The sequence below is a fragment of the Hippopotamus amphibius genome, chromosome 5, assembly GCF_030028045.1.
Source record: "Hippopotamus amphibius kiboko isolate mHipAmp2 chromosome 5, mHipAmp2.hap2, whole genome shotgun sequence".
NCBI classification, from domain to species: Eukaryota; Metazoa; Chordata; class Mammalia; order Artiodactyla; family Hippopotamidae; genus Hippopotamus; species Hippopotamus amphibius.
The window spans coordinates 5,500,194-5,524,685 of NC_080190.1; the positions used below are offsets into that span (position 1 = coordinate 5,500,194).

The following is a 24,492-nucleotide window of genomic DNA, read 5'->3' on the forward strand; positions in this document are numbered from 1 at the left end:
ACCATAATCATAACTGTAATTTCCTTGCCTTAGGATATCATGAAAAGGAGATAGATCTTATATCCAGGTATTAATATTATTGAATACCCATGTATTTCTGGAATTTTACATCTTACAGTGATTCTGTAAACTTTGATTCTGCATCTACTGTGAGAGAGAATTGTGGGAAAAGGATTCAGAGTTATGATGAATCACTTCTGTGTTCAAATTATTAATGTTGGAAACTACTGGAATGAGAGCCATAGACATATAATAGTTATGTAACATACGGACATATTTCGTGTCCAGATGTCCGTTCGGATGAATAAATTATAACAAGAAAACAGAGCAGGAGCATTCTGCTGAGACTGGAAGTAAGGGAATTCTGGCTCAGTTCATAAGTTTATTTCTTTTTTTTTTAATTTTTTTATGTATTTATTTATTGGTTGTGTTTGGTCTTCGTTGCTGTGAGCAGGCTTTCTCTAGTTGTGGCGAGCAGGGGCTACTCTTTGTTACGGTGTGCGGGTTTCTCATTGCCGTGTCTTCTCTTGTTGCGGAGCACAGGTTCTAGGTGTGGGGGCTTCAGTAGTTGTGGTGTACAGCCTCAATAGTTGTGGTGCATGGGCTTAGTTGCTCTGCAGCATGTGGGATCTTCCCAGACCAGGGATCGAACCCATGTCCCCTGCACTGGCAGGTGGACTCTTAACCACTGCGCCACCAGGGAAGTCCCCATAAGTTTATTTCAATTCAGTAAACAAAGAGGTGATGTGCTGAGTCTGTCACTGTATTAAAGGGACCACAGACGAAGTTGAATTCAACATGGTCTATCCCTCGGTGCATTCACAGACCTGGGGAAAGTAGCTATGATCCAACACGAGTCAGATGGGCTCTGGTAAAAATGTGCCAGAGACCCTGAGCAGTTGGTCCAGAGGAGTTTGGACAGGACGGAGGGGCATGCACATGTGGTTACTCTAGAAAATCCATGGAAGGAAGAGGCAACAAGAGCCCTAGGTTTAAAGCACGAGTGAAGTTTCTCAAGAAGTTTCACGTTTTCCTAAGGTAATTCCGGTATGTGGAAAATGGGCTAGGGCAGGAGAGAGATGGAGAGAGGAAGCACAGGATGGCTGTTTCAGTGGCCACACTGAAAACTGCTGAAGTTCTCTGGGGGCAGAGGAAGGCGCTGGAGATTGCTGAGGGCAGCTACATGGTACCCAGCTGATGAGAGCAGGCGGGGAGGGTGAGTCCAGCTAGATGCCACAGTGCCTGGATTGACAGCTGAGTTTGGGAAGACAGAGCAGCAGGCTGGGGAAACGAAGTAATTCCGGAGGCCCCTCATTATTCACACGAAAATGCATCCAAGAGAGTGTGATGGCTGTTTTGGGTCCTGGTTCTTCCACTGCCTGAAGGCACAGCCGGGACCACGTATGTAAACCGAGGCCCAGAAGTAAAAAGAGACATGCCTGGTTTACCAGGCTTGCAAGGGAGAGAGCTCCGCCTGGAACTTGGAGCCTGACTTACAGCTTCCTCCGAACAATGCTGTATCATCCACGGGCTATGATGAAGCCAGCCAGACATAAGGCATTGTTTCTTGGGGACACTGTCTGTCCCATCCCGACCACCAGTAAGAGCCATCGCACACCCCAGCGCGCTGGCTGCCCTGGGCTTGCCCGTGTTTCCACGCACACATGGTGGCTCCGTGGACCCCCCTCCCAGGGGTGGGGGCGTCTCCACCATCATTTCACAGCCCAGGAAGCTCAGGTCCCCGAAGCTGGGAGGATGTATCCACGGTGGCAGAGCGTGAGTCAATCCTGGCCACACTGAGCACGGGGGACTCTGTGATCGGATTCAAAGAGAATTACAAACGGAGGCCTCATGGCTGCGGTCCACTGAGCGCCCGCTCCCCCCACCCGCCCCGACACTCGAGGTTGGAGAAATCAAGAGATTTCGGGTTTTCTTCCAGTCCAGAAAATACACAAGTGCCTGGGAGCCAAACTCACCTGCTTTTAACTCTTCACTGCTGCACCCAGAGGACTGGAGAGAGGGATGTTCTAAATCCATTTTCCCTTAAATTAACTCGAGGAGCTGGCGGCCGCTTGCCAAGGAAACTGTGGCAGGGCCCGGGTATTTATAGGAGAGCAGACAAGCAGAGCACCCGCTGGAGAGGCTGGGACCACGCTCCTCTGCAAAATCGCGTGAAGCCGTGGGGAGAAGTGTTACTACGAAGCCCAGCAGAGACGCCGGGAAGAAAATAAAGCTGGTGCCAGCAGACGGAGCAGCCTGAGGTTCAGGGCAGATTTTTCTTTCTTTGGAAATGCACAGAATAAGAATCCTGTAAGCTAAGTCCCTATACGTAAAACCTCCATTTTCAAGAGAAAAAGACTAAAGAAATGAAGTCTGCGCCCCGTGGCTTTCATCGTTCATCACTGTGAGTCACGTAGACGTGGCCAGTGGCTTTTGGTGGCACCCCTGGCAGCTGGCAGCACGGCTTTGGTTCCCACGGAGCTCGCAACATACGCGTTTTGTTGGATGAACACAGGCAGGGGAAAGAGAGATATAAAAGGTAATTACTAATAGCTCCCGGGATTTATATCTTGTAAGCAGCCCCTGCCGTCCTGGGACCATTCCAGATCACCCGGCACAGTCTGCAGGCTGCATTATAACTCCAGCACTAAAGGAGAGGACACCTAGTATTGGTGAGGATCGCCTGGCTCCAGCCCCTCCACACTCAGCTCAGAATCTCTAGAGTCAGGACTGTTTCCAGACCGCTTATCCTCCGGAGGTGTAAGCATTCCACATGATGTGCGTGTCCACTCGACAGTGCGTGACAAACGCCAGATCTCGCCTGCGGGCCTCGGCCGGCACCACCAGCAGCCTCCTGCCTCGTGTGCGCTGGACCCCGAGACCGTGGACATTGCAGGACGCTGTGTAAACCCCCATCCGAGTCCTAAGAGATGAGGACAAGGTCTAGAGGCCAGATTTGGAGGACACACCCTCCTGTCTGCCTGTTCAATTAGGGGATAAGTCTCTGAGCTGGCAGTGCTCGGGGGAGGAAGGTCCAAACCACACAGGGCAGGCACAATGCCCTTGACCGAGCTTAGAAGCAGCACCACACAGAAAACCACACGAGGGCCTCCAGCCCACAGGCAGAGTGGAAAGGGAATCAAAAGTCTCTCCCAGGTTCGAAGAGCACAACTGGCCACTGGCAAGCTGACCCCATCCATCCTAAGATCTCACTGCTGACTCTTCCAGAAAAGGGGAAGTCAGGAGTAGAAGTGGGGGAGGCAGGCCCTGGTGTGTGTTTTGCAACAGAAGTTTCAGAATCTTCTTTGATTAAGTTCTGATAGAAGGGAGCCGGGCCACAGATTCCACCGGGAGTGGGTCTGATGCCACTGCCTTGGGAGAAGCCCTGTGTATGTGAAGCGAGGAGGGGGCACAGCCAATATCACCAAGACAGAGCCGCTCAGGGCAAGTGGGACAAAGCCGAGACAGGACTTGTTTTTACGGCTCATGACTTCATTCTATAAATATCATACAGGCCACTTCCGCGATTCAGGCCCTACTGTAGGTGCTGGGAGCAGAGACAGGCAGCATCCACCCTGTCACAGCAGCTGCGTTCGGGGGATGGAGGCAAAATGATATGGAGACAAATGCATCCTCTTCCACAGCGAGTGCCAAGAAGGAAGAAAGGAGCGGTGATGGGGGAGCTTTCCGAAGGTCCTAGAGAGTCAGGAGGTCATGTGTGCCTGGGGACAGAGGGGCAAGGAGCGGCCAGCCATGCCTCGAGCCAGGACACATGCTCCGGGCAGGGGAGAGCGCAATGACGGCACCCACACGTACTGTCGGCCGTGTAGCTGCAGCCCTCCCCCCCCACACACACCCGGTGTCTCTCTGATCCGTGTCGAAGCCCAAAGCGAGGGCCATCGCTCCTCCATCAGGCAGCCCCCGCCCCTGCCGCCCCCAGGCGCTGTCTGGACAGCTCACTACGTTAAACAGGGAGGGACTCTGGGCACAGAGTCCAAGTGCCCTAGAACGTCCACTGCTGACTTCTGTCCAAGTCCTCTGCGCGACCCAGGGTGGCAGGTGCGGCTTTATTCTGGCCACTTGGCCGCGAAGACTGAAGGGAGCTCTGCTCTGTGTCAGCTACCGTCGGCCAGACTATTAACCTTCGGACACTGCCCTCTCCGGCCAGCTGTCTGCTTCCAATTCACCCCGGTGACGCGGTGTGCTCCTTCCTAAACGAGAGAAGTCCCACAGCTGGAAACACTGGACAGAGCCACACACATTACTCCTACCTGATCGCGGGGTCCAGGGCTCCACGGTTTACCTGGCTGGTACCCAGGCATCACCTGACAGGCAGGTGCACGGCAACTTGGGGTTACAGACCGGGAGGGAGGCGCAGGGCTCAAGGTCACCTCACTGCAGGCACCTCTCAGCAGGCACTCACGGCCACTCACACTCCCTCCACGAAGAAAGCCGCTCCTGGCGGCAGCATCTCGGTCGTGGGGGAGTGCAGATAGGAATCAACTGACGGATGAAGTCAAGTCATTTTGTTAACAAGAACTCAGATTAGATTACGCTGTGACTACATGGTGCTGCGGTGTGATAAATTGGTTAATAACAGGATTCCCAATGCAGAAGCTTAATGGGAATTCAATAATTACAGGTACCCAGAATTGTACTGTTAGCCCAGGAAATGCTAGCACCCGCCCTCTGATCTAATAACACAAAACCTATCTGGGCCGATTGAGACGGTTATGATCTGGAGAACATGCTTTCAATACTAACCACGTGCCTTAACGAAATGACTCTTTCATACCTGAAATACCATACTGGATACTATAATGTCCTACAGACTCCACGGCAAGGTTCTTGTTTTCCTTGTTAAATGTCCAAGTTGAAGAATTCTTTAACAGGTATTTTTTAAATCATTGTTAGCTCTTGTTCCCTTTATATAATTAGTGATCAACATATAATAAGGAGAAAATAATATCTGAATTGGATCTTACAGTTTAGGAAATTTCTTTCAAGGGAGAGGGAGTGGGGGGATCCTTACCGTTTTTCAGTGAGATGTCAGGGCAGTAATTATTATACCCTTTGAAGTGAAGGAACTGAACCTTAAAGAGGTTAAGGGATTTATCTGAGCTCCCTGCCCCACTCCCTCCGCAGCATCACATGAAAAAGCCAAGATGGAAATCACTGTTCTTCCTACTGAACCAATAACTGAGACTCATGTTTCACAAAGGCAGCGTGTCCTGAGATTGGCACTTTTCACAACTGTCCCCAAGAGGAACCAGGGCTCCATCGCCCCCGTTCTAGATTAGCAAGCCATGAGTTCACAGGGTTTTATTCTATTTCCTATAAACTGCAGCATAACTCAAAGAGGCCCTTTGAAATGAGGGGGAAAAATAATTTTTTGTTTTGAGAACAGGGGGAGAACTAGCCATAAACTTCTCTGACAATATTTTTAATTTTTTCACTAATACAGTCATTGATGATAAGAAAAATGGAACAGTAGATTTAAAGCATAAAACGGTCCATTAGATGGGTCTTGAACTTGTTTTTAAAACTCCAGATAATACAGCTTTGCTGTTTTGTCTTTCCAAAATGTCAAAATGTGGCTAGGATTAATGGCTCTCTAAATCAATAGGATACCATGTTTATAAATGGTTTACGGTTCCACTGGATATAAAATGTTATGAGCTCATGTATTATAAGCACTGCTGAGCCTTTAGTGAAATCTGCTGACATTTCAACTGGCATCCAGAGCGGACGTGGAAGGAGCACAGAGTGGACATCTCTGGAGGCCTGGCGTGACGCAGCGCCGAGGTTCAAATTCTGGGGGGTACGGGCAAGGGAAGCAGAAGGGAGCGAGGCCCATCGCCCTGGCCTCATCACAGAAGAGTGACCCTGGAGCAGTGGGTCCTGCCCAAAGTTAGGGGGTCAACAATGGTCCTTTCCAAAGCCGTGGAGAGACGGGAGGACTCTAGGCAAAGCGCAGCATTCTTAGGAGAAATTTCATAAGAAACAAGATATACTTAAACACCCAGCTTTAATCCTGTGGTTCTAACACAAACACTGTCACTACTGGCGACATCCTTTCCCAAGAATACATGTCTGCACAGTTTGGCTTCGGCCATGGAAGTACGATGCTGTGTTATTTTCACCAAACACTATCTATCTTTTTGCCTGAGAAACTATCTTTGAGAACGACTGAGTGATATTCAGTGGGGTTGACTAGATGAAACACATTCTTTCCCCAATGTTGGATATTTGAGCTCTTCCCAGTTCTTTAGGCAGGTAAGATTTTGCAAAGGAGACCAGAAGCCAAGGTCACTTCATTTGACAACTGTTTCAGGTGAGATCAGTGGATTTCTCTGACTTTGTGAAAAGCTGCACAGAGCTTCCCCACACCTGCTGTATCTGTGCTGAGATGACCCCTGCACACTCCTATCTCTATTCTACATGTGTGCGGTCTATGGACAGGCAAAAGGGTTACTCACATGTCACATTTCTCATTTCAACAAGCACAGTCTATACTTTGACACCACCTGTGTACAGTAATAAAACTTCAAAGGCTGGCAGTGAATGCAAGTAAGTTATTGTTCAAAGAAAATTAAACTTTTTGAGACAGTTGACAGTGACCGAGAGCTAGAACATATTATAGCCAATTGCTTAATATTGAGCCATAAAGTGACACTGTAAACAGCATCCAAATGACCACTGCCCTGGGAGGACGGCAAATCCTACCAAATCCTGCTGTCACTACGGCAACTCTTTATATAGGAAAGACCAAGCACTAAAGTCTTCCCTCTCTTTTCTTTCTAGTGTGGAGCTAGACTTTAAGCAGCAAGAAGACAAACTCCAGCCAGTTCTAAGGAAACTCCATCCTTTCGAGGAAACTCAGGTCGCACCCTCGCCTTACTCTCAGGAGACTTACTCCTCAACTCCCAAGCAAAAATCCAAAACTGAATCTAAAAAGCACGGACGATGGAAACTCTGGTTCCTTTAAAACTCATGGTGTTTGGAGTCTAAAGGCCGTCTTTAAAACCCACTGGCATTCGAAGTAAACCCTTTCCCCAAACGAATAGGACGGAGGGAATGGTGGCTGGCTCGGGTGCCGCCCAGTTCCCACCCTGCTTACCAAAAAGGCCTTTGTAACAGATCAACTCACAGGAGCAAGGCAGCACATGTCTCACCCTGCCAGCTGTTCTCTGCAGTTCGTGGATGTGGGATGTAAAACCGGAAGCGAAACTTAACATAGTCAAAGATGATACGTAAAACTTCTATGCCCCCACCCCAGATCGGCAAGGATTACTTTATCGACCTACAAAATAGCAGGGGTCACTCTGTAACACAGCTGAAACGCATAATTATTTTCAAGCCTTTAGTTTTTTTTAATACTGAGAAGAAAAAGTAGCCCTTACATTTGCAAAGGACTTCATTTTTATGTTTAATTTTGCAAATAAGCGGGGGGCGAGTGCAATTTTCAGCACATCAAATTCCGGAGAAAGCACAATTTTTTTCAAGTGGTCGGAGACCATGAATAATCTCTAAAATGTGACTATATGTATATTTGCCTTCATGTGCTGTAGCGCTAAGCCAAGTGACATCTCAGTGTCACAATGACACCTCAAATTCAGCATTTGCTTCATCTCCAGACTGGCGACATGCTTACTGCTCATTCTCCAAATGCCCAGCAGCCAGGAGTCCCCCAAAGTCAGGACATGCCTTTAATCACTGCAAGTTGACAGGGTCAGAGCTATCGGACACTAAGCTTTCATAGATCTCATTTTTAATCTTTTGGTACCCAAAGGCCAAATGATAAATCCTGGCAAGAATTAGAAAACACACAGAGATACACAATGGATAATACAGTCACCAATAAATCACAGGCGTTCTCTGCCACCGGAAAGTGTTTCTGAGGCTCAATCTTGAGACACTGTTCATCACGAAAGCTCAGCCAGATGTTTTATACAATTTGTTATGCTTTGTAACAACTGTGGAAGATCTGCCCATCTCAAAGAGAAACCACGTGCTTAGTTTAGCTGCTACCAACAAACCAACTTAACGTCACCTACATTTAACCTATTAGTGAGTTGTACTAAATGACACACCTAGGGGAAAGCTGTGAATCAAATGTTTTTAGGTCTTTTTTTACATAAACCGTGACAGAGTTCTCTTTTGATTACACATTGCAATATAAATCTTAGTTCCTTTATTTTTTCACTTATTCCTTTGCACCTTTGCAAGTATCTTTTTATAGAAATCAAAAGCCCCTAGTCTAGTAAGGACTCTGTCTATCAAGTTTTGGCTTTTCACAATAGGAAGTAGGGATCTTCTTTTGCCTTTTTTTAGTACAACTTCAATTTTGAGTTGTTTGTGAACATACGAGGAAACCGAGTCTTCTGGTCTCTGTCCAACTGTTTCCTAGCTAATCTCGTGCTCACACGCACACCTTGTTGACCAGATGCCAATAAAGTGGTCAGCCTTGGTGAAAGGATCTACCTGTGTTTCTCAGATTGGAGCTATTTCTTGCCATGCATTTTCCTCCTGACTCAACAGCAAATCTATTTTCGTTCTAAGTATTTTGATTCTACAAGGACCTTAGTGGACTTGAAAAAAAACTGACAGGAGTATCTCATGTAAGCATTCTTTGGGGGTTACTCAAGCTGTACCGCAGATGTATGCTTTAATTAAAAGAAAAATACACATCTTTTGTGGACACAATATATGAGGATACAAATCCTTGAATATCAGTTAATATAGAATTGAGAAATATTTTTGTGCAAGAAGAAGGCTGAGTCAGTTGATCCTGTACCATGAAGGAAGTGCAATTGTTTCGTGTAGAGATAAAATTTAAAAAAATGTGTTTCATGTATTTTATACTGTTTTTAACTAAAGTTATAAAAAATGTTTGCAACAAGTTATCTCTCCTTGTGTTTTCAGAATCCCGACTATCTCAGTGAATTGAAATAAGGGTGTTAGCAGCTCTCTAATTAGTACTAAAATTCTGTCTAAACAAGAGGACATGCTAGTAAATAAAGTAACATCGCTGTCTGAAAGCAGTCTAGACCAAAAAAAAAAAGAAAAGTAAAATTTTCAGAATCAAAAAGGAAACAGAAGATAAGCGAATTCCTATTTAAAAATGAAACTATCTTCAGAATAGAAAAAAATATATTTTCAAACTCATTTCATAGTTTACCTGCAATGCATCACTAACAGATGATGACTCTTCTCTTAGAAAGATTCAAGTAAAATCTTTGATAAAAAACCAAGGTAAAAATCACCGTGTTCCCTCATATGTAGATGTACACATGGCATTACGTATAGAGATTAAATTATTATACTTGTCACGAAGTTCTTTATTAATTTTTAAATAAAAAAAGCGCAAAGGTCATGTTTTGTGTGGCTAGTAAACTTATTTCGTGGTCTCAATAATTTGGGAAAAGAGAAGTAATCTAAGGAAAAAAATAAAGGAAAGATGTCCAGGCTGAAGAGAACTCCATTGGGCCTGCAGGAGAGGAGAAGGGGTGTGGGCACTGCCTACGGGCCTGGGCTGGTGGGGGAGGGGCGGGGCTGAAATCCCGCTCAGACTCGGTTGACCAAACCACGCACTCTGGCATGGGCTTCAGCTGCCAGGGGGACACGATGGGTTTTACGGCTGAAGGGCACTGTACACAGCAAGATCTGGCGGAGGTCTAATTTTTAAAGAACCTCAGGGGGACAACTCAAGGTCTTTCCAGGGCAAATCCTGCCATACCCCTCCTGGAGACAGATTCTCTCTAGATCATTCATCGAGCAGCTCCGCAGCCCCAGGGAGTGGGCTACCTCCTTTTTTTCTTCTTCCTTCCCCAGGGTGGGAGACCGGTGGCCTGTGAGGCTGAGAATCCCACCTCTCCCACAGAGATCAGCCCCAAACCAACCTCCTCTCCCAAGGGAGAGAGCCCCCTGGAAACCTAGAAGAGGAGCAGTCACCAGTCCCTTTCCTGGGCTCTGCAATAACAGAGTCCACTTGCAAGATGGCGGAAGCAAGGATGGGGCTGAGACCGAAGGGTCCCACTGCCTCACAAGTTCCTCTGCGGAAAGAAGGGGGTGAGTGCAGCTCAAGTGCAGGATGGGGAGGAAGACCCAATACCCGGAACACTTTGGGAGAAACTCCAAGTCACGTTCAGGTTATCTGTGAGCCGCACGCTGGTGCTGCCTCAGAGGTCCTCTCCTATCGACAGCTAGATCCATCGAAGGACGTTCTGCCCACCAGTCACTCTGAAAATGTGTGACTAGCCTCCAAGGAGAGGTCCCAGGCCTCTGCATCCGGTCCTTCCATCTCAGACCCTCCCCCAAAGCAGAGTAAAATCAGGGAGAAAGTCAAGTTGTGAGAAAACTCTGCTATCTTGGAAAGGGCATATGAAGTTGGCAGAAGTTTCACGGCATCCTAAGAGGTTGCTGAGGTGTCCGTTGCCATGGAGATCTGAGGTGTGGCTAAAACGGCACCATCATTCACGGACCAGCCCCAGGCTGCTTCCAGTCTCAAACGGTAACAGTGAGCACAGCCTGCAAAGCCGTCTTCCTTGGGGACCATCGTAGGCCTGGCAGATCTGACATACACAACCCTCAATTCCAACTCAGAAGACGCACCATCAAGTTCAAGCACTTGCTTTCTGCTTCTCATTGAAGAGAGCAAGAACAAAAAATAAGAAACGGGCCAGGAACTCCTCCATTCCCCACGGTCTGTGAGGACACAACATGTTTACAAAGCCCACCACAGCTGGAATGGTTCTTCCAGAGCATTTTTATCAGAGAGTAAAATTTGACGTGATGACCAAGGAAGACAGTTTCATTGGGGCAGTGTCACCTAAAGATCCCAGCATCTGCCTCAACACAGATACATCACCTTTTACCTAGAATAGCTCTACCACTGGCACAACTGGCGTGGGATAAAGGTGCAACCAGTTTATTTACCGGAAGAGAAGAACTCTATGATTAAGAAATAACATTCCATTTTGTGAGTGAGGGATAACTCATCATGTTTTAATGAGCAGCATACTTTGGGCAGATGAGAAGTTCATGTGCAAGCAGCACACTGCCTTTTAAGTAGCTCAATAATTAACTTAAGACACGGTTTGGGATGAATAGGCAGGAATCGCACAGCATCTTTTACCCAGGCGATGACGTGGTTTTTATTTCCTCTGCAGTAATTCCACAGTCATTGACCAACCTTGAAAAAAATACTATGGCCACAGAAATATGAGAAAGGCAGGGAAAACTGCTGTACCGATACCACATGGAAATGAATTTATAAAGCCATCACTACTCACATGTGTACCTGCGTTAGGATGCTTTTCTGGAAGTCAGATGTTTTCTAAGTAGATTTATTAACAAACATGCAAGTTAGAGACACTTTTCATAACACTCATAGAGAAAAACCAGATACTGTCCATTTGAAACTTTTATGATGTATTGCTTTCTTTTGCAAAGCAAGGTTAAGAAGAGCATTTCGTTAAAAGCACATTCACACATAACGTCTATTAGAATAAATTTCACAAAATGAATGTCCGTGCATAAAGACATAACATCTTTGTGTAAATATTTGGTGATGAGTCTTGGTAAAGGGGAGACCAAGTCTACTACAGTATTTTTTAAATGAAGAAGCATTTCAGGTCCTTATAAATCACACAGGCTCAAAGAAAGCAGTGGCTTTTCGCTAACTGCGTCTTCCTCACCAATGGTGCTGCAGTCACAAAACACGTCGCACCCATCAGCGTCCCCTACAGCTGGTGTTCAGAGTGGAAACGAAAGAACTTCCACTACTTGAGTCTAAGGAATCAGGAGGTCTGGTGGTCCCAAGAGCAAAGAGAGAATGCCAGCAGAATTTTTCCCTTTCCTAAGCCTACTGCTGTGAATTTTCCAAGGGAATCTCTCTTTTGAAGAGGCCCACATTTTCATTTTCGTGAATTAGTAATTTTCAGTCTTCTGGTGTGAATCCAGGCTGTAGAGAAATCTTTAAAAGTCCTCCTCACTCAATTACATTTTTAAAGGACCCGTTAACAGCATGTAAATCTGATCGTTTGAAAGAAGCAGCAGTGGCTAGTATCGCAAGAGAAGGAAAGGTTACGTGCTCTCAACCCAGCTTTGTTTACAGTGCTTATTCCAGCAAAGACACAAGCATGTGTGTGTGGGGGTTCAAGGGTCAGGGTAACCATGTCACCCACCAAGTTAAGAGCACCTAAGCCACCATGGCCCCTTGCTCAGAACTGTACACAACGACCAAGAAGATGCCTAACACTGATGGCCTAGAAACCTTTTCAAAGAGGAAGAGAAAACTAAAATCTGAAATCAGATCATGTAACACTCAGCACTTCACTCAATTATTCTATAGCATCAGACGATCCTGGAATAAAGATAAAATGGCATCTTAATTCTGTGGCAAGGTTACTGCAAGGCTTCTGTGCTAGGGCCTGTTGCAGGCATCCACACACACTACAATTCTAAACTTGCCAAATGAAGTTTTATTTGTTAAAAAACTATAATACTGAGGATCATGACATATTTTTATCCTCTGCCTGAGATGCATTCCAATAGCCCATTTCAAACATAAAGTTGAAAGGTATAAAATGAACTAAAACAAATGATATATAACCAACTGCATGGTGTTAATACGATACCACAGATACAGATAAAAGAAAAGGCTTATACTGTATATCACAGCTCAGCCAATGACATGTGAAGTTCCCCAGTTCTCGATTCCATATATAAACAGATGAGGAAATTGTCAGGCCAAAGCAGCGTCCCCAACTGACAGCTTATTTTGAAGGAAAAGAGGTCATGCTTCTCCTATGACTGTTGACAATATCATGAAGTCAATCATTAAGTGAAGCACAGCTATTCAAAACTTTTTTAATCACTTTAATTTTTGAAGTCCATTTTCAGTGATTATTTAGAATGTATGAGCTGATTCCTAGTACCATTTCCATTCCACTGATGCAAAACAGAGGAGCAAACACAAGGATTGGAATGTCTGTGGTATACTGGGATGTTACAGAAAACCCCAAACAGGCCTATAAACCCTCTTCTGCTCTTTTTCTACCCTAGAAGGGCCCTCGATTAAGGTTTTTGTCCACCTTGTCGGGGATACTTTTTCCCCGGATCTTCCTCTCATCTAAATTCACGGAGCAGCACAGTGACATTAGGAAGCTAATGCACAAATGTGCGTGGGAGCCGACAGGGAGAGCAAGGTCGAGCTGGCCGCGTGGGCAGCCTTTCCGTCTCACCGCTCCGTGGAGCCTCTGAACACCTCCAACTGGAAATGGTGAATGTCCCTCCTGAAAACATCTTGATGCTGTCATCACTCATTCAATAATTACCGTACGTGCAGTTTTTTGGGGTTTTTTGTTTTGTTTTGCTTTTCGTGAGATTCCTTCCCTGACAGCCTAGTTCGTTTAGGAAGGAATTTCTGGGCTCCTTATGTACACATTAGAGATGCTGCCATTGAGAGGAGTCAGCTTAGGACCTAAACCCTGTTCCTGCTTCTGGAGACTTCTGCTGGAGAAGGACAGGTTGGTGGGGGATAGGTCCGGATGTGCGCAGCTTGCTCTGCTCACCCCTGTCCCTCCCCCAACACAGACCTGGACCCCCGCCACCTACGCAGTAGGAGCAGGGCCATAGCCAGCTAAGACCGAGCCTGGGTCCTCATTTCATGTCCCTTTGGTAAAGACGCAAGGGCTCTTCCCAGGAACTCCTAAGGGTCCCTTAGGACACATGGGTTCCTCCAAGCCCTTCAGGAAAGGGGCAACCAATCCACGGTCTGGCCTTTCTTCTTCCAGGACATCCTGCCATTTGGTCCACGGATACAACTGAAGGTAGCAAATGGCGAGGTGCTTACTTCCCTGGGTGGCTGCCTCCCTAACTAGGATGCAGAGGAATTCAGAGTCCTCCTCCAGACCTCCTCGAGCACCACTGAGATCAGATCGTGAGTCTCCATCTTACAGAAGAGACCAAGAAAAGCCAGCTCTGCGCCCAATCAGGGCGTCCCCACAAGCGCCGCCATGCTAGCTGTGGGTCTGGGACCGCTGCCCATCTCTCTGCAGGGCATTTCTGCAGGGGCCTATGCACGAGGAAGGGGAGGATTACGTGAGGCTCTTCCGTTCATTATACGATGCCCAGCATACCCAGAAGTGCTTGGTGAGGAGCAGCTATGACTATCGCCACAATCACCACTATGCCTGAGATGGGAAATTTCCCATCCTGGACCACACGGTCTGAGAGTAGTCGCCATGCTCCATTCTAGAACCTCTGACTGAGCTGCGAGCATGTCTTCCAATCTCATCACATCGCAAGGTCCCATCCAAACTGTTAGGGCTTTCTCCCTGACCTCCTCTCCCTAGTTTAACTGCTGGCGAGTGGGTTATGACCTGAGTGAACACACCGCTAGGGCCAAGCCCCTAAACAGAGATAGAACCATCTCGTCAGTTCACTGGCCTCCACATCGGCCACCTCTCCCATGTGCCCATCACACACTCACTGTGACTCCACAGCAGCCAGAATGTCACCTCAGCCCCTCCACCGCAGCCCACTCCCATAGCGGTCTCAGCAGAATGACGCCAAACTTGGCTCAACTTTTAGCCACACATCATTCATTCTACTGAAAGCCCTCTTGAGTTCCACAAGGAGAGAGTGTTCCAGGGGCACCCAGGGCACAATCCCCAGAAGACGGGGACCCCGGACCCCGGGGGTAGCCCTGAGTCACCCCAGTTCTTCTCCCACGGGACCCAGTCTCCACCCACCGATCCAAAAGCATCTCCAGATTACAGAAAAGGATAGTTATGATGGACAGCATGAGAGGCAAACCAGGTTTACAGAATAATGGAAAAGTTCACAGCAAATAACGCCCATTTACAAGGAAATATTTTATTCCCTAATTTATACAAGTTATAATCCAAACCTAAAAGAGAGATACCTTAAAAAGGAAAATCTGCACATAACATGTGCTAAAACTCTGAGACATAAACTAGACAATTTTACTAGATGGAAACATACAAAGACAGCAATTATTCTCCGGTGATTTCACCCAAAACCACACACCACATCTTTTACCATGATGCAGCCACAGAAACTGGCACAAGCCCAGCACTCTGTTCTTGCTTTGCTGTCTGAAGGAGATGGACAGGGTCACCGTACCTGGTCCACTCCAGGCTATGCAGACAGAACTAAAGTCACCCAAGGAAGACCAATGTGCCTAGTCTGATCGCCAGCGAAAACTCTAACTGGATTTTTTTTGTTCTGTAATTAGGAAAGTTATTCTTTTGAAATGCGATCCACCAAACTTATTTTTATTCGGTAACATGTACTAGAAATGGAAGAAATTAAATGGGACCTACAATGCATTTTTTGCCCATGAAACCAAATTTAAGAATAATGATGGTGAGGAGGACGGTGACAAACTCTGGAAAAAAGCACCATGATATGAAACTAGAAAGACTGTCTAAATTATTGTCAAGACTTTGAGAAAAAGAACAGATACCATTTCTTGCCTCAATAATCTGTACATGAGAGACATCTACGATACATTAGAGTAGACATAAAATAGCTAAGTCGGAGTGCCTCAATTACTTTTTAAGGCCCTTCATAAAATTTTATTAATGGCATCTTAAATGTAAATAGGTAGAAAGAAACTGCCTGAAGAATGAGGACTTAGAAGAAAACATACATCCTTTGCTAGAAGTAAGTAATAGAAACCTAGAACCAAATGCTTCTGTCTCCAAAATGTTGGTCTGCTTACTCTTTGACTTTGACACTTGCTTCTAGAATCATGGAAAATAAGTACATTTAACCTATCAGACTGTAAATAAATGCATCTCAACTGCTTACTATATCGTAATAAGATACGGTTAGTTTCAAAAGGCAGGTGGAAAAGGACCATATAGATTTTCGGGCTTGAGAGTAAAGCGTGTGTCACCGAGCACTTACGATGAGTTCGGAATCCCGCCCCATGGAAATGACGGTTCGGTTCACTGTCCGGAGAAGCTTCTCCATGATAATCTGGACATGCCTCTGAGTCGGCCCCTGCAGGAGGACACACCAGTGTAAACCGATACCTAAGACAGTCATTAACATGCCAACCCTGAGGATGTCACTGAATCCATTTACCCTGTAAAGAGTAAGTCAATTACAACCCTTAACGAGATGAAAAATGGCCCTTGTCAGAGGCAAAAGCCTTCACAACGAAAACTCAAGGCATTTTATTCATTACAGTCCATTAATGATAATGTGTTATGTAATCAGAGTAATTTAATTGAAGCAAATCTTAAAAATAAAAGCAGATCTGTTTAAACAATGTAGTATTTATGATCCCTGATTAGCTCACCAATTAGTTTGCTAAAGACACTTGGCCATTTGTACACAGAAATCCAGCAGACAACAAGCACGGATGGCTCTGCATGTCAGATCCCAATAATGTGGGAACCATTACATAGAATCGAACATTTAAATATCATTTTAGCACACTACCTAAAATTCAGAGTGCCATAGAATCTTCCATCAGTAAAAATGTGCTCCTTTATCTTGTGTGTGATGGGACTGTTGATTCTTCTTCATGAACTTTGCACAGGTTTAAATAGGTTTTCTAGGTGCTTCTGCACAGGCCAGGCAGGCATTGCCTCCTCTATGAGGTTTGGCCATACAACGTCTTTAGTCCCAACCCTTTATCTGATAAGAAAAGGAAAAGGCCTGGGATGGGACCAGTGGAGGTTGGCCTTTGGGGTAAGGCTTCCAAAACCTTTCAAAGGCAAAACCCGAGAAGAGTGGATGCAGCCACCATCCAGTGAACTTCTCTCTTTCTTCAAGGGCACCACCCAGGCTCTGAGAGAATGACCAGGTGCAGCAAGGAAGTGGGCAGGACAGGCGTGTGTGTGTGTGGCGGGGGGGCGGGGACTGGGAAGCTGTCCAGAGGTCACCATGAGGAAAGCTAAGAGCAAGTCCTGGCCCATCTGGCCACTGCTAGAGGCAGAGACAGACATGGCCCCGTACACCTGTCCAGACACACCTGGAGAACCAATGACTTTACGTGCGTGCACACACATGTGCTCAAATGCATATGGTGGGTATGATGGGGCCAGGGAGGCAAAAGATCAGACATTTCCATATGTGCTTGCACCAGCTTTAGATTAAGACAAAAGGTCAGTGGAATAAGCACACAATTGAGAAATGCAAAAGGAAATACCATTAAAAAAAAAAAGCTAAGAAGCACAAAAAAAAAAAAAAACTGCCTGTGGGGAGACAAACCAGGGGAAAGGGGCAGAGAACTGCTCTTCTCAAAACTCTCAGAAGCACCACTGACTTAACAACAACAACTATGTGCGTGTATGAAATAGTAACAGTAAATATTTATTTCTTAAAAATAAAATAATAATTGAAAGAAAGTAGGCAATTAGTGTCCTTTATTTTCAATTTTTAACATCGAAGCTTTTGTCTGACCTTCAATATCAAATCTAAGTCTTAGGAGTCACTTAGCTGAGAAGTCACAGGAAACAAACTTAAAACAGTATCTTCGATGCAGAAAAACACACTGTGGTTATACAATCATCATGCTTTATAAATAAATAACCAATCATTTGAGGATGCAACTCTAGAGGGGGAAAGAGAAAGGGTAAGCCTTAAAATCCAGGCCATTCTCTTTTAAATGAATCAAATGTGACTGGGTCCTGGGAGGCCGGGGTTTCCGGGGATCTCAGGCCCACGCTGGCTGCGGGGTCGGCAGAGGCAGCCCCGCCGTTACTCACCACGTCCTTCCTGTACAGAACCTCCAGGATGTTGCTGAGCAGCTGGCAGCAGGCCTCCAGATCTTCCTGTCTCTCCAGATGGTACTTGAGCTGATCTGTCATCATGGGAAGCAGGATCTCTCTGCAGTCTGCAGGGGACACCGGGTTGCCAGTCAGCAGGACACCCACCAACAGGCAACTCTGTTTGCCAGAAGCTGGCTTTGCTAGCTTGTGACCCTGCATGTTACATTTACATACCCTCCAATGTGAAACTGACATCTGGAGGGCGTCAGACTACTTGACGGGGAGGAAATCACTTGTTTTCTTATAAAATATCAGACACACACACTCACATGTGCACGCATATGTGTGTGTGTCACCTTGTAAATATACAACGATAATTCACAAACACACGTATGTAAATAACACATTCACACATATCCCATGGTTTGCACATCCATACAAAAGCAAACAAGCATGCTGGAGTTTTAACTAAATTTCTGTGCTGAACTATACAGTTACTGATTTGCAACTTTAAAAGAAATACTTGTTACAACAAAAATGATTTGAATTGCAGCTCTTCTTATTATTTCCTACGAGGACCAGAGTGTGGTTCAGTTCTACTCCCATATACCTCCCAAAGGTTCCTGAGATTGGCCAGTTCATAGCTTACCAAATTCCCCACTTGATCTTTACTCACTTAGGGACAACTTTCTGCTGAGCCCACACCTGCAGAGCGACAGTCCCCAGGGGGCTGAGAGTGAGGGCTCTGGAGTGAGGTTGTCTGGATTTAAATTCTGTTGGCTTCCTTGCAGGGTCATCTTGGGCTGAGCTGGTTACCTCTCTGAGCCTCAGTTTCCTCACCTCTAACATGGACACACTGGCACTAGCTACTCACAGGTTTGACGCATTAGGTACTCCCACAAGGTCAGGCATGAAGGCAGGGCCTGGGCACAGATGAGATGCTCAGGACTGGGTACTTGCTCTTATGATGTGACACAGACACTGGTGAAGAGCCCCAGCCTCTCTCTGGCCCCCCCAGGCCCCTGGGCTAATGAGGGAGGGAGCAGTGGGGAGCAGGTATTGATATTGGAGGTGAAAGTTAGGGAAGCCTCCTTCAAGAGGTAGTACATTCACCTGCTGGGAAGGGGAATTAGAATTTCCCGCATTGAGTAGGCAATCCAGGAAAAGGAACCCTATACACAACGTCAAGGAGACAGGAGCAGATGACATATTCACAGAGCCACGCACACAGTTCAGGAGGGTGGGGAGAGGAGGAGCAGAATAAAAGACCAGACAGGCAGTTGGATTCCATCCTGAACATGATGGATGAGAAGGAAAGGGGTGGAGAACTGGAAGCTGCTGACAGGGAAGGAATGTGATCAGATCAAAAGGCTAGTGGGAGCCTTCGTGACGGCGCCGGGTAGGGGTAGTGGAGATGGGAGGCTCATTACTGGTCAGTTAGCTACTGCAATAGTCCAGGCAAGAAACAGGCCTGACCTCCTGCTACCGAGGTAAGCTTGAAAGAAGAGGCCTTGAACAAAAGCAAACTGAAAGCAGGCTGAACACAGGGGTAGGTGATCAAGTGGAGAGGAGGGCAGGGGCTAAAGGAGGGTCAAACACAGCACCCAGCATCCTCATGAGGAGTCATCCGAGGCACCATGTGACGCCACCCAAGGGGAGGGAACTGGGAACAGAAGGGAGTTAGCGAAGAGAAAAGGACGAGGGCTTAGTTTTGGACAAGTTGAGTCTGAGTTGCCTGTTGGACATCCAAGGAGCCCCATCTAGTAGGCAAACGGAGACAGGGTTCTAGACCTTAGGGATTTCTGGCCTTACAGACTGAAGAAGCAACAGCCCTAGGCCGTAATAAATGCCAAGAATGTGAATAAGACCATCAAAGAGGAGTGTGCAGAATAAGGGAAAACAGTGAAGAGCAGCCAGGATGTCAGTATTAGAACAGGAGATGGAGCAAGGAGAGATGTGGGTTGAGGCAGAGATGAATGATGTCCCACAAACCAAGGGAGGGCAGGTGGCCCGGGTGGCCAAATGTGGCAGCAAGAATGGGTAGAAAAGCACGGCCCTGGGATGTGGCAATTAAAAGCACATGGAGGGCTTCCTAGGTGGCGCAGTGGTTAAGAATCCGCCTGCCAATGCAGAGGACATGGGTTTGATCCCTGCTCCAGGAAGATCCCACATGCCGTGGAGCAACTAAGCCCATGCGTCAAAAAAAAAAAAAAAAAAAAAGCACATGGAGTCCTTCTCAAGGCAGCTCCCTGGAGTGGGATGAGAAGACAAAAAACAGGAGCACAGACATGGCTCCGGGATACACGGCTGTGAAATAAAGGGATGCTGGAGTCTAACAATCAAAGATCACTTGGATTTTCATTTGTTGTTTAGATAGGACCATAGATAGGATGTTCAGAAAAATTAAAGAAAAGTAGCAAATCAGACACAAATAAGATCTGAGGTGAAATGCAATTACTACTTGTCTCTTCCTGTTGGGAAATCCCATTTACCTCCAGCGCCACCCACCCTCCAAAGCAGACTGTCTGCTGACAACGCAGGCTCCTGTGGTGAAACCCACAGTAGCCCAGCCTTTGTCATTCCCTTTAAAATGCAGAGCAGGAGAGAAAAGACAGCAGAGCTCGGAAACATCATATCCTGTGCTTGTTTTCAGAATTTTACATTTTAGGACTTCCAATGTTCATGATAAAAATAAAAGCATGTTTTGTATTAATGTTTCTTGAGTTTTCTGAATGTAAGGGAAAAATGAGCATGCAACATTGGAATGGTTCCTAAAAGTGTGCAGAGAGCCGCTTAGAAGACTCTCCCAAGAAGGACACGGTAAAGAAGGCCTGGGGATGGAGGCGGGAGGCAGGTCAGATGGGGAGATACAGAAACCGCACACACCCTTCTGCTCCTCTGCCTTCCAGGGGACCGCAGGTAGGAAGCTCATATTAAGCCTTTTTCGAGCTCTATTTTGATTTAATCCCTAGAAAAGGAACTGGATAGCAACTCCATTTTTCCAGACTGAGTTTTGTCCAATGAATATATGAATATACGCATTTACTCGTTGATGTCACCATTACAGTAATCAATGTGTAGGAGGGGTAATGCAGAGATGCTCAAGGACTGCACATGTTCCGGGCAGAGGCTGGCGGGCATGGATGACTAGGGAGTCAGGAATCACAGAAGGTCAGGGAGAGAAAGCATAGCACGAGGAGCAGGCGCTGTCCCACGGGGACCAGGCAGTCTCTCCACATGTCAGGGGCCATCACACGATTCCCTTATCTTCCCACCCAACCCTGCCTGCGATGCCAGTGGTGAACGCAGGGCCCCATGGAGAGTGTCTCTCCAGACGCCACAGCCCCTTGAACTTATGACAGAAGTGCTCCCAAGCCGGATGGGCTGCCGGTGCAGGAGGGGGGCACAGGCATCAGAGAGCCGCCCAAGGACAAAGCCAGTCCAAGGGCCATGCCACAGCAAAGTGACCTCATGGCCGTAAATCCAGCCTGATGCAGCTGCCCAAAATGCTGAGCCACTGCATGTACCAACTCCACGAGCATCCCAATCCAACGTCTTTCCTACAGAATCCTGACATCCACAAGTTACATCCACCCTCAGCCGCTCTGCTGACCTTCACCACGACCCAACATCCAGGGTAGGGGCTACACTCCCAGCTCCCAGAACCCAAGGGGCGGGGAGCTCCCTCGGCAAAGCTGTCTGTGTGCAGCCCCGCCCACGTTCACCCTCCAGGTCCCAGGTGGAACATCCCCGCCTGAAACACATCACGCAGCGTGAGCACCCTCAACAGGGGCTGAGCCCTCGGCCGCTCCTGTCCACGTGGCCATCCCTATTGAGGCCACCATCGTTCTGGAGATAAGTCTAGTTTCCAAGACATGTCAGTGGGAGAAGTAAGAGCCACGAAGCGCTGAAGAGCTGAAGACAGACCCTGACCACATGGCCACAGAAAACACGACAACGTAGGCTTAGCACAGCCATGTCTGAAACAAGCTTGGGAGGGACCCAAAAGGGTAGAAGGCCGAGTGGGCTTGCCAGGCCAGCGTGGGAGCAGCGGTGAGACCACGAACAGCCCTGTAAAATTAGAGGAACACAGCTCTGGACGCAGAGATGGCAGAAATGGCTCTTTAGGCTCTGGCAACCCAGAGGCCCTGGCCGAAGTCCATCCTGTATGGCCTCAATTATCTGCCATGCTGGACAGGCAGGTGTGGACTTCACCGTTCCCAGAAGTAATTGAGTGTGTTGGGGTCATCTGTCAGAATTACTCCAGGGTGAGGGAAGTAATGGCCGTCCTGTCCATCTTCTGCCAGGAGAGATGCAGTCGACCATCCTTGGCTACCTGGCAGGAACGCCTACCCTCCACCCAGTCCAGGGGTCTGTGAAAGCTTCGCTCGCTTGTTACCCAGGCCCTTTTGATGAAAAATGACGAAACTTTTGGACACTTTGCTGCCATTCTATCACATTTACAGACATTTCATTCTCCTGGCCCCCGAGAATGTGAAAACCCATTTGTTACAATCCTTCAGATGGACTCGCAGTATCCACACGTAGGATGTTTTCAACATCCACAGGACAGGGACTTCCCTGGTGGCTCAGTGGTTAAGAATCCACCTACCAATGCAGGGGACATGGGTTCGATCCCTGCTCCAGGAAGATCCCACGTGCCGCGGAGCCACTAAGCCCATGCACCACAACTACTGAGCCTGTGTGCCACAACTAGTGAAGCCCGAGCGCCTAGAGCCCATGCTCCACAACAAGAGAAGCCACCGCAATGAGGAGCCCACGCACCACAATGAAGAGTAGCCTGTAGCCCCCCGCTCACCACAGCTAGACAAAGCCCATGTGCAGCAAGAAAGACCCAACACAGCCAATAAATAAATAAATTTATTTAAAAAAAATTAAAAATCCACAGGACAACTGTAGCTCTAACTCATCACCCACCTCACCTCTGGCTGGTCAAGATAAAGGGGGACCAAGGGGATAAGCCTACGTCATCGAGAGGATGAAATGAGACAACACAAGCAGGACTTCATGAGGGTCCAACATCCCTGTGTGGAGGACCACCCCTCCAGCCCCAGGACAGAGCCCCAGCCCCCGACCACATGCCCATCACAAGACCAGATCACCAGGCAGCAGCAGCCTCGTGCCTGGGCTTTCCTTACAGGCACACTGACCACACCAGGCATGTCCTGCAGGCCTCCAAGGACAGAGGGTCACAGGGCAGCGGCACCTTCAGAAACACATCCCAGGCCCCCACCGGAGAAAGAGCACCACCCCAGATCCTGCAGCGCCTGTGGGGACCAAAGCTGGACGCTGCCCAAGCTGACTGACCCACTTCCTTGGTGACCCATGATTGGCAGGCCCCAGCACGGCCCCCACAGCCCTGGGCAAGGCAGGCCTCAGGTGCCAGGTCCTGGGCCGCTGGACATTACGAGCAGCTCTGTAACCGATTTCTCCTTCCGGGAACCCAGTCTCAGTGAGAGCAGAGGTCTCGTCCTCATCCATGGGAGTAGCCGCACACACACAGAGACCTAACATTGGAAGTGTGTGTGTCTGTGCACATGTCTGTGTGTGCACGTGGGCATGCATATGCTCTGTTCCCAGCAGGACAGCTGCTGCACAGGACTTCTGTCCACGGTCCTTTCTCACGCGTAAACCCAGCGTTTTGCTCCTGTTAGGTGTCAAGGAAGGACCTGCAGCTGAGGGCCGCCCTGTCCCGTCCTTGGAAGACATCAGAGGGGCAACGGTATCATAGCAAGATCCCTCCTGCCCTTCTGGTGACTCAGTTTCACCAGACAGTGTCCAAGCCGATCCAAACAGCAGTGCTTGGGTGCACGTGCACACGTGTGTGTGAGTGCGTATGGGCGCGCGTGCACACGAGGTCTGGTCTGGGTTCACTGCACCTCCAGGTGCAGCGTATCACAGGAGAGTCTGCAGAGAGAAGCAGGTCCACCTCCTGGTGCCTCCCCAGCCACCCAGCAGCCCACAACCAAAGCAAAACGAACCGCATTTTACTGAGGACGTCCCATTCTCTGCATTTCGGCTCCTTTCAGTTTTTTTAAGAAGTGGTGGGACACAAGCTTGGAGTAACACTAGGGATCCGGCAATTTTATTACAAGTCAAGACAAAAAATCAAGAGCACTGTGGAAGGTACCCCAGTCACGCTCACCCACATACCCACACACACCAGACACACGCTCACACACCCGCACTCACCCACACACACGCTCACGCCTGCAATGAGCTGTTTCAAAGCATCAGACATTGTCTCTGGCATCCAATGAAAAGCAATCTCCTGTCACATTCTGAGCGTCCCAACTCAGTGTCCTGAACACCCTTCTCCATGAACAGAATGTCATTTCTACAGCATGATTTGGGCCAGCAGTCCCACTTGGTTCAAAGCAGATGGCCCAGGAAGCTGACGATCCCCCCACTCAAAAAAAAAAAAGAGAGAGAAAAGAAAAACAATCAACCAAATAAACCCTCATATTTTTAAAAGAAAACATATTTTAAATAAACTACCCACAGATAACCACGTGGAAAACAGTTGCAATAAATTCTTGACTGGAAGTCTAGGAACCTGGGTCAGTCTATTCGATTTTGTTTGTTTGCTTTTTAGTTGAAGTTGAGTTGATTTTCATGGATGTGTTAGTTTCAGGTGTATAGCAAACTGATGCAGTTATACATACATGTAACCTTTTTCAGATTCTTTTCCACTATAGGTTGTTACAAGATATTG

General features: G+C 47.4%; 2 protein-coding genes across 5 annotated transcripts in view; one reads left to right on the top strand and one right to left on the bottom strand.

The window, feature by feature from the left end:
• Positions 1-7,188, top strand: part of INSYN2A (inhibitory synaptic factor 2A) — a 36,593-nt gene extending 29,405 nt beyond the window's left edge. Inside the window, exon 3 of the mRNA XM_057736109.1 lies at positions 6,805-7,188. Coding sequence (XP_057592092.1) covers positions 6,805-6,988 — 184 coding nt within the window. The 3' untranslated portion in view covers positions 6,989-7,188. The remainder of the gene's footprint in view (positions 1-6,804) is intronic.
• DOCK1 (dedicator of cytokinesis 1) overlaps positions 1-24,492 on the bottom strand; it is a 520,609-nt gene that overhangs the window by 305,720 nt on the left and 190,397 nt on the right. For 3 of the 4 annotated variants that reach the window (XM_057736106.1, XM_057736105.1, XM_057736107.1), the window contains exons 26-27: positions 17,754-17,881; positions 15,943-16,038 (exon numbers count right to left, since the gene is read on the bottom strand). In XM_057736106.1, coding sequence (XP_057592089.1) covers positions 15,943-16,038; positions 17,754-17,881 — 224 coding nt within the window. The remainder of the gene's footprint in view (positions 1-15,942; positions 16,039-17,753; positions 17,882-24,492) is intronic. The other variant, XM_057736108.1, reaches the window with a different exon arrangement.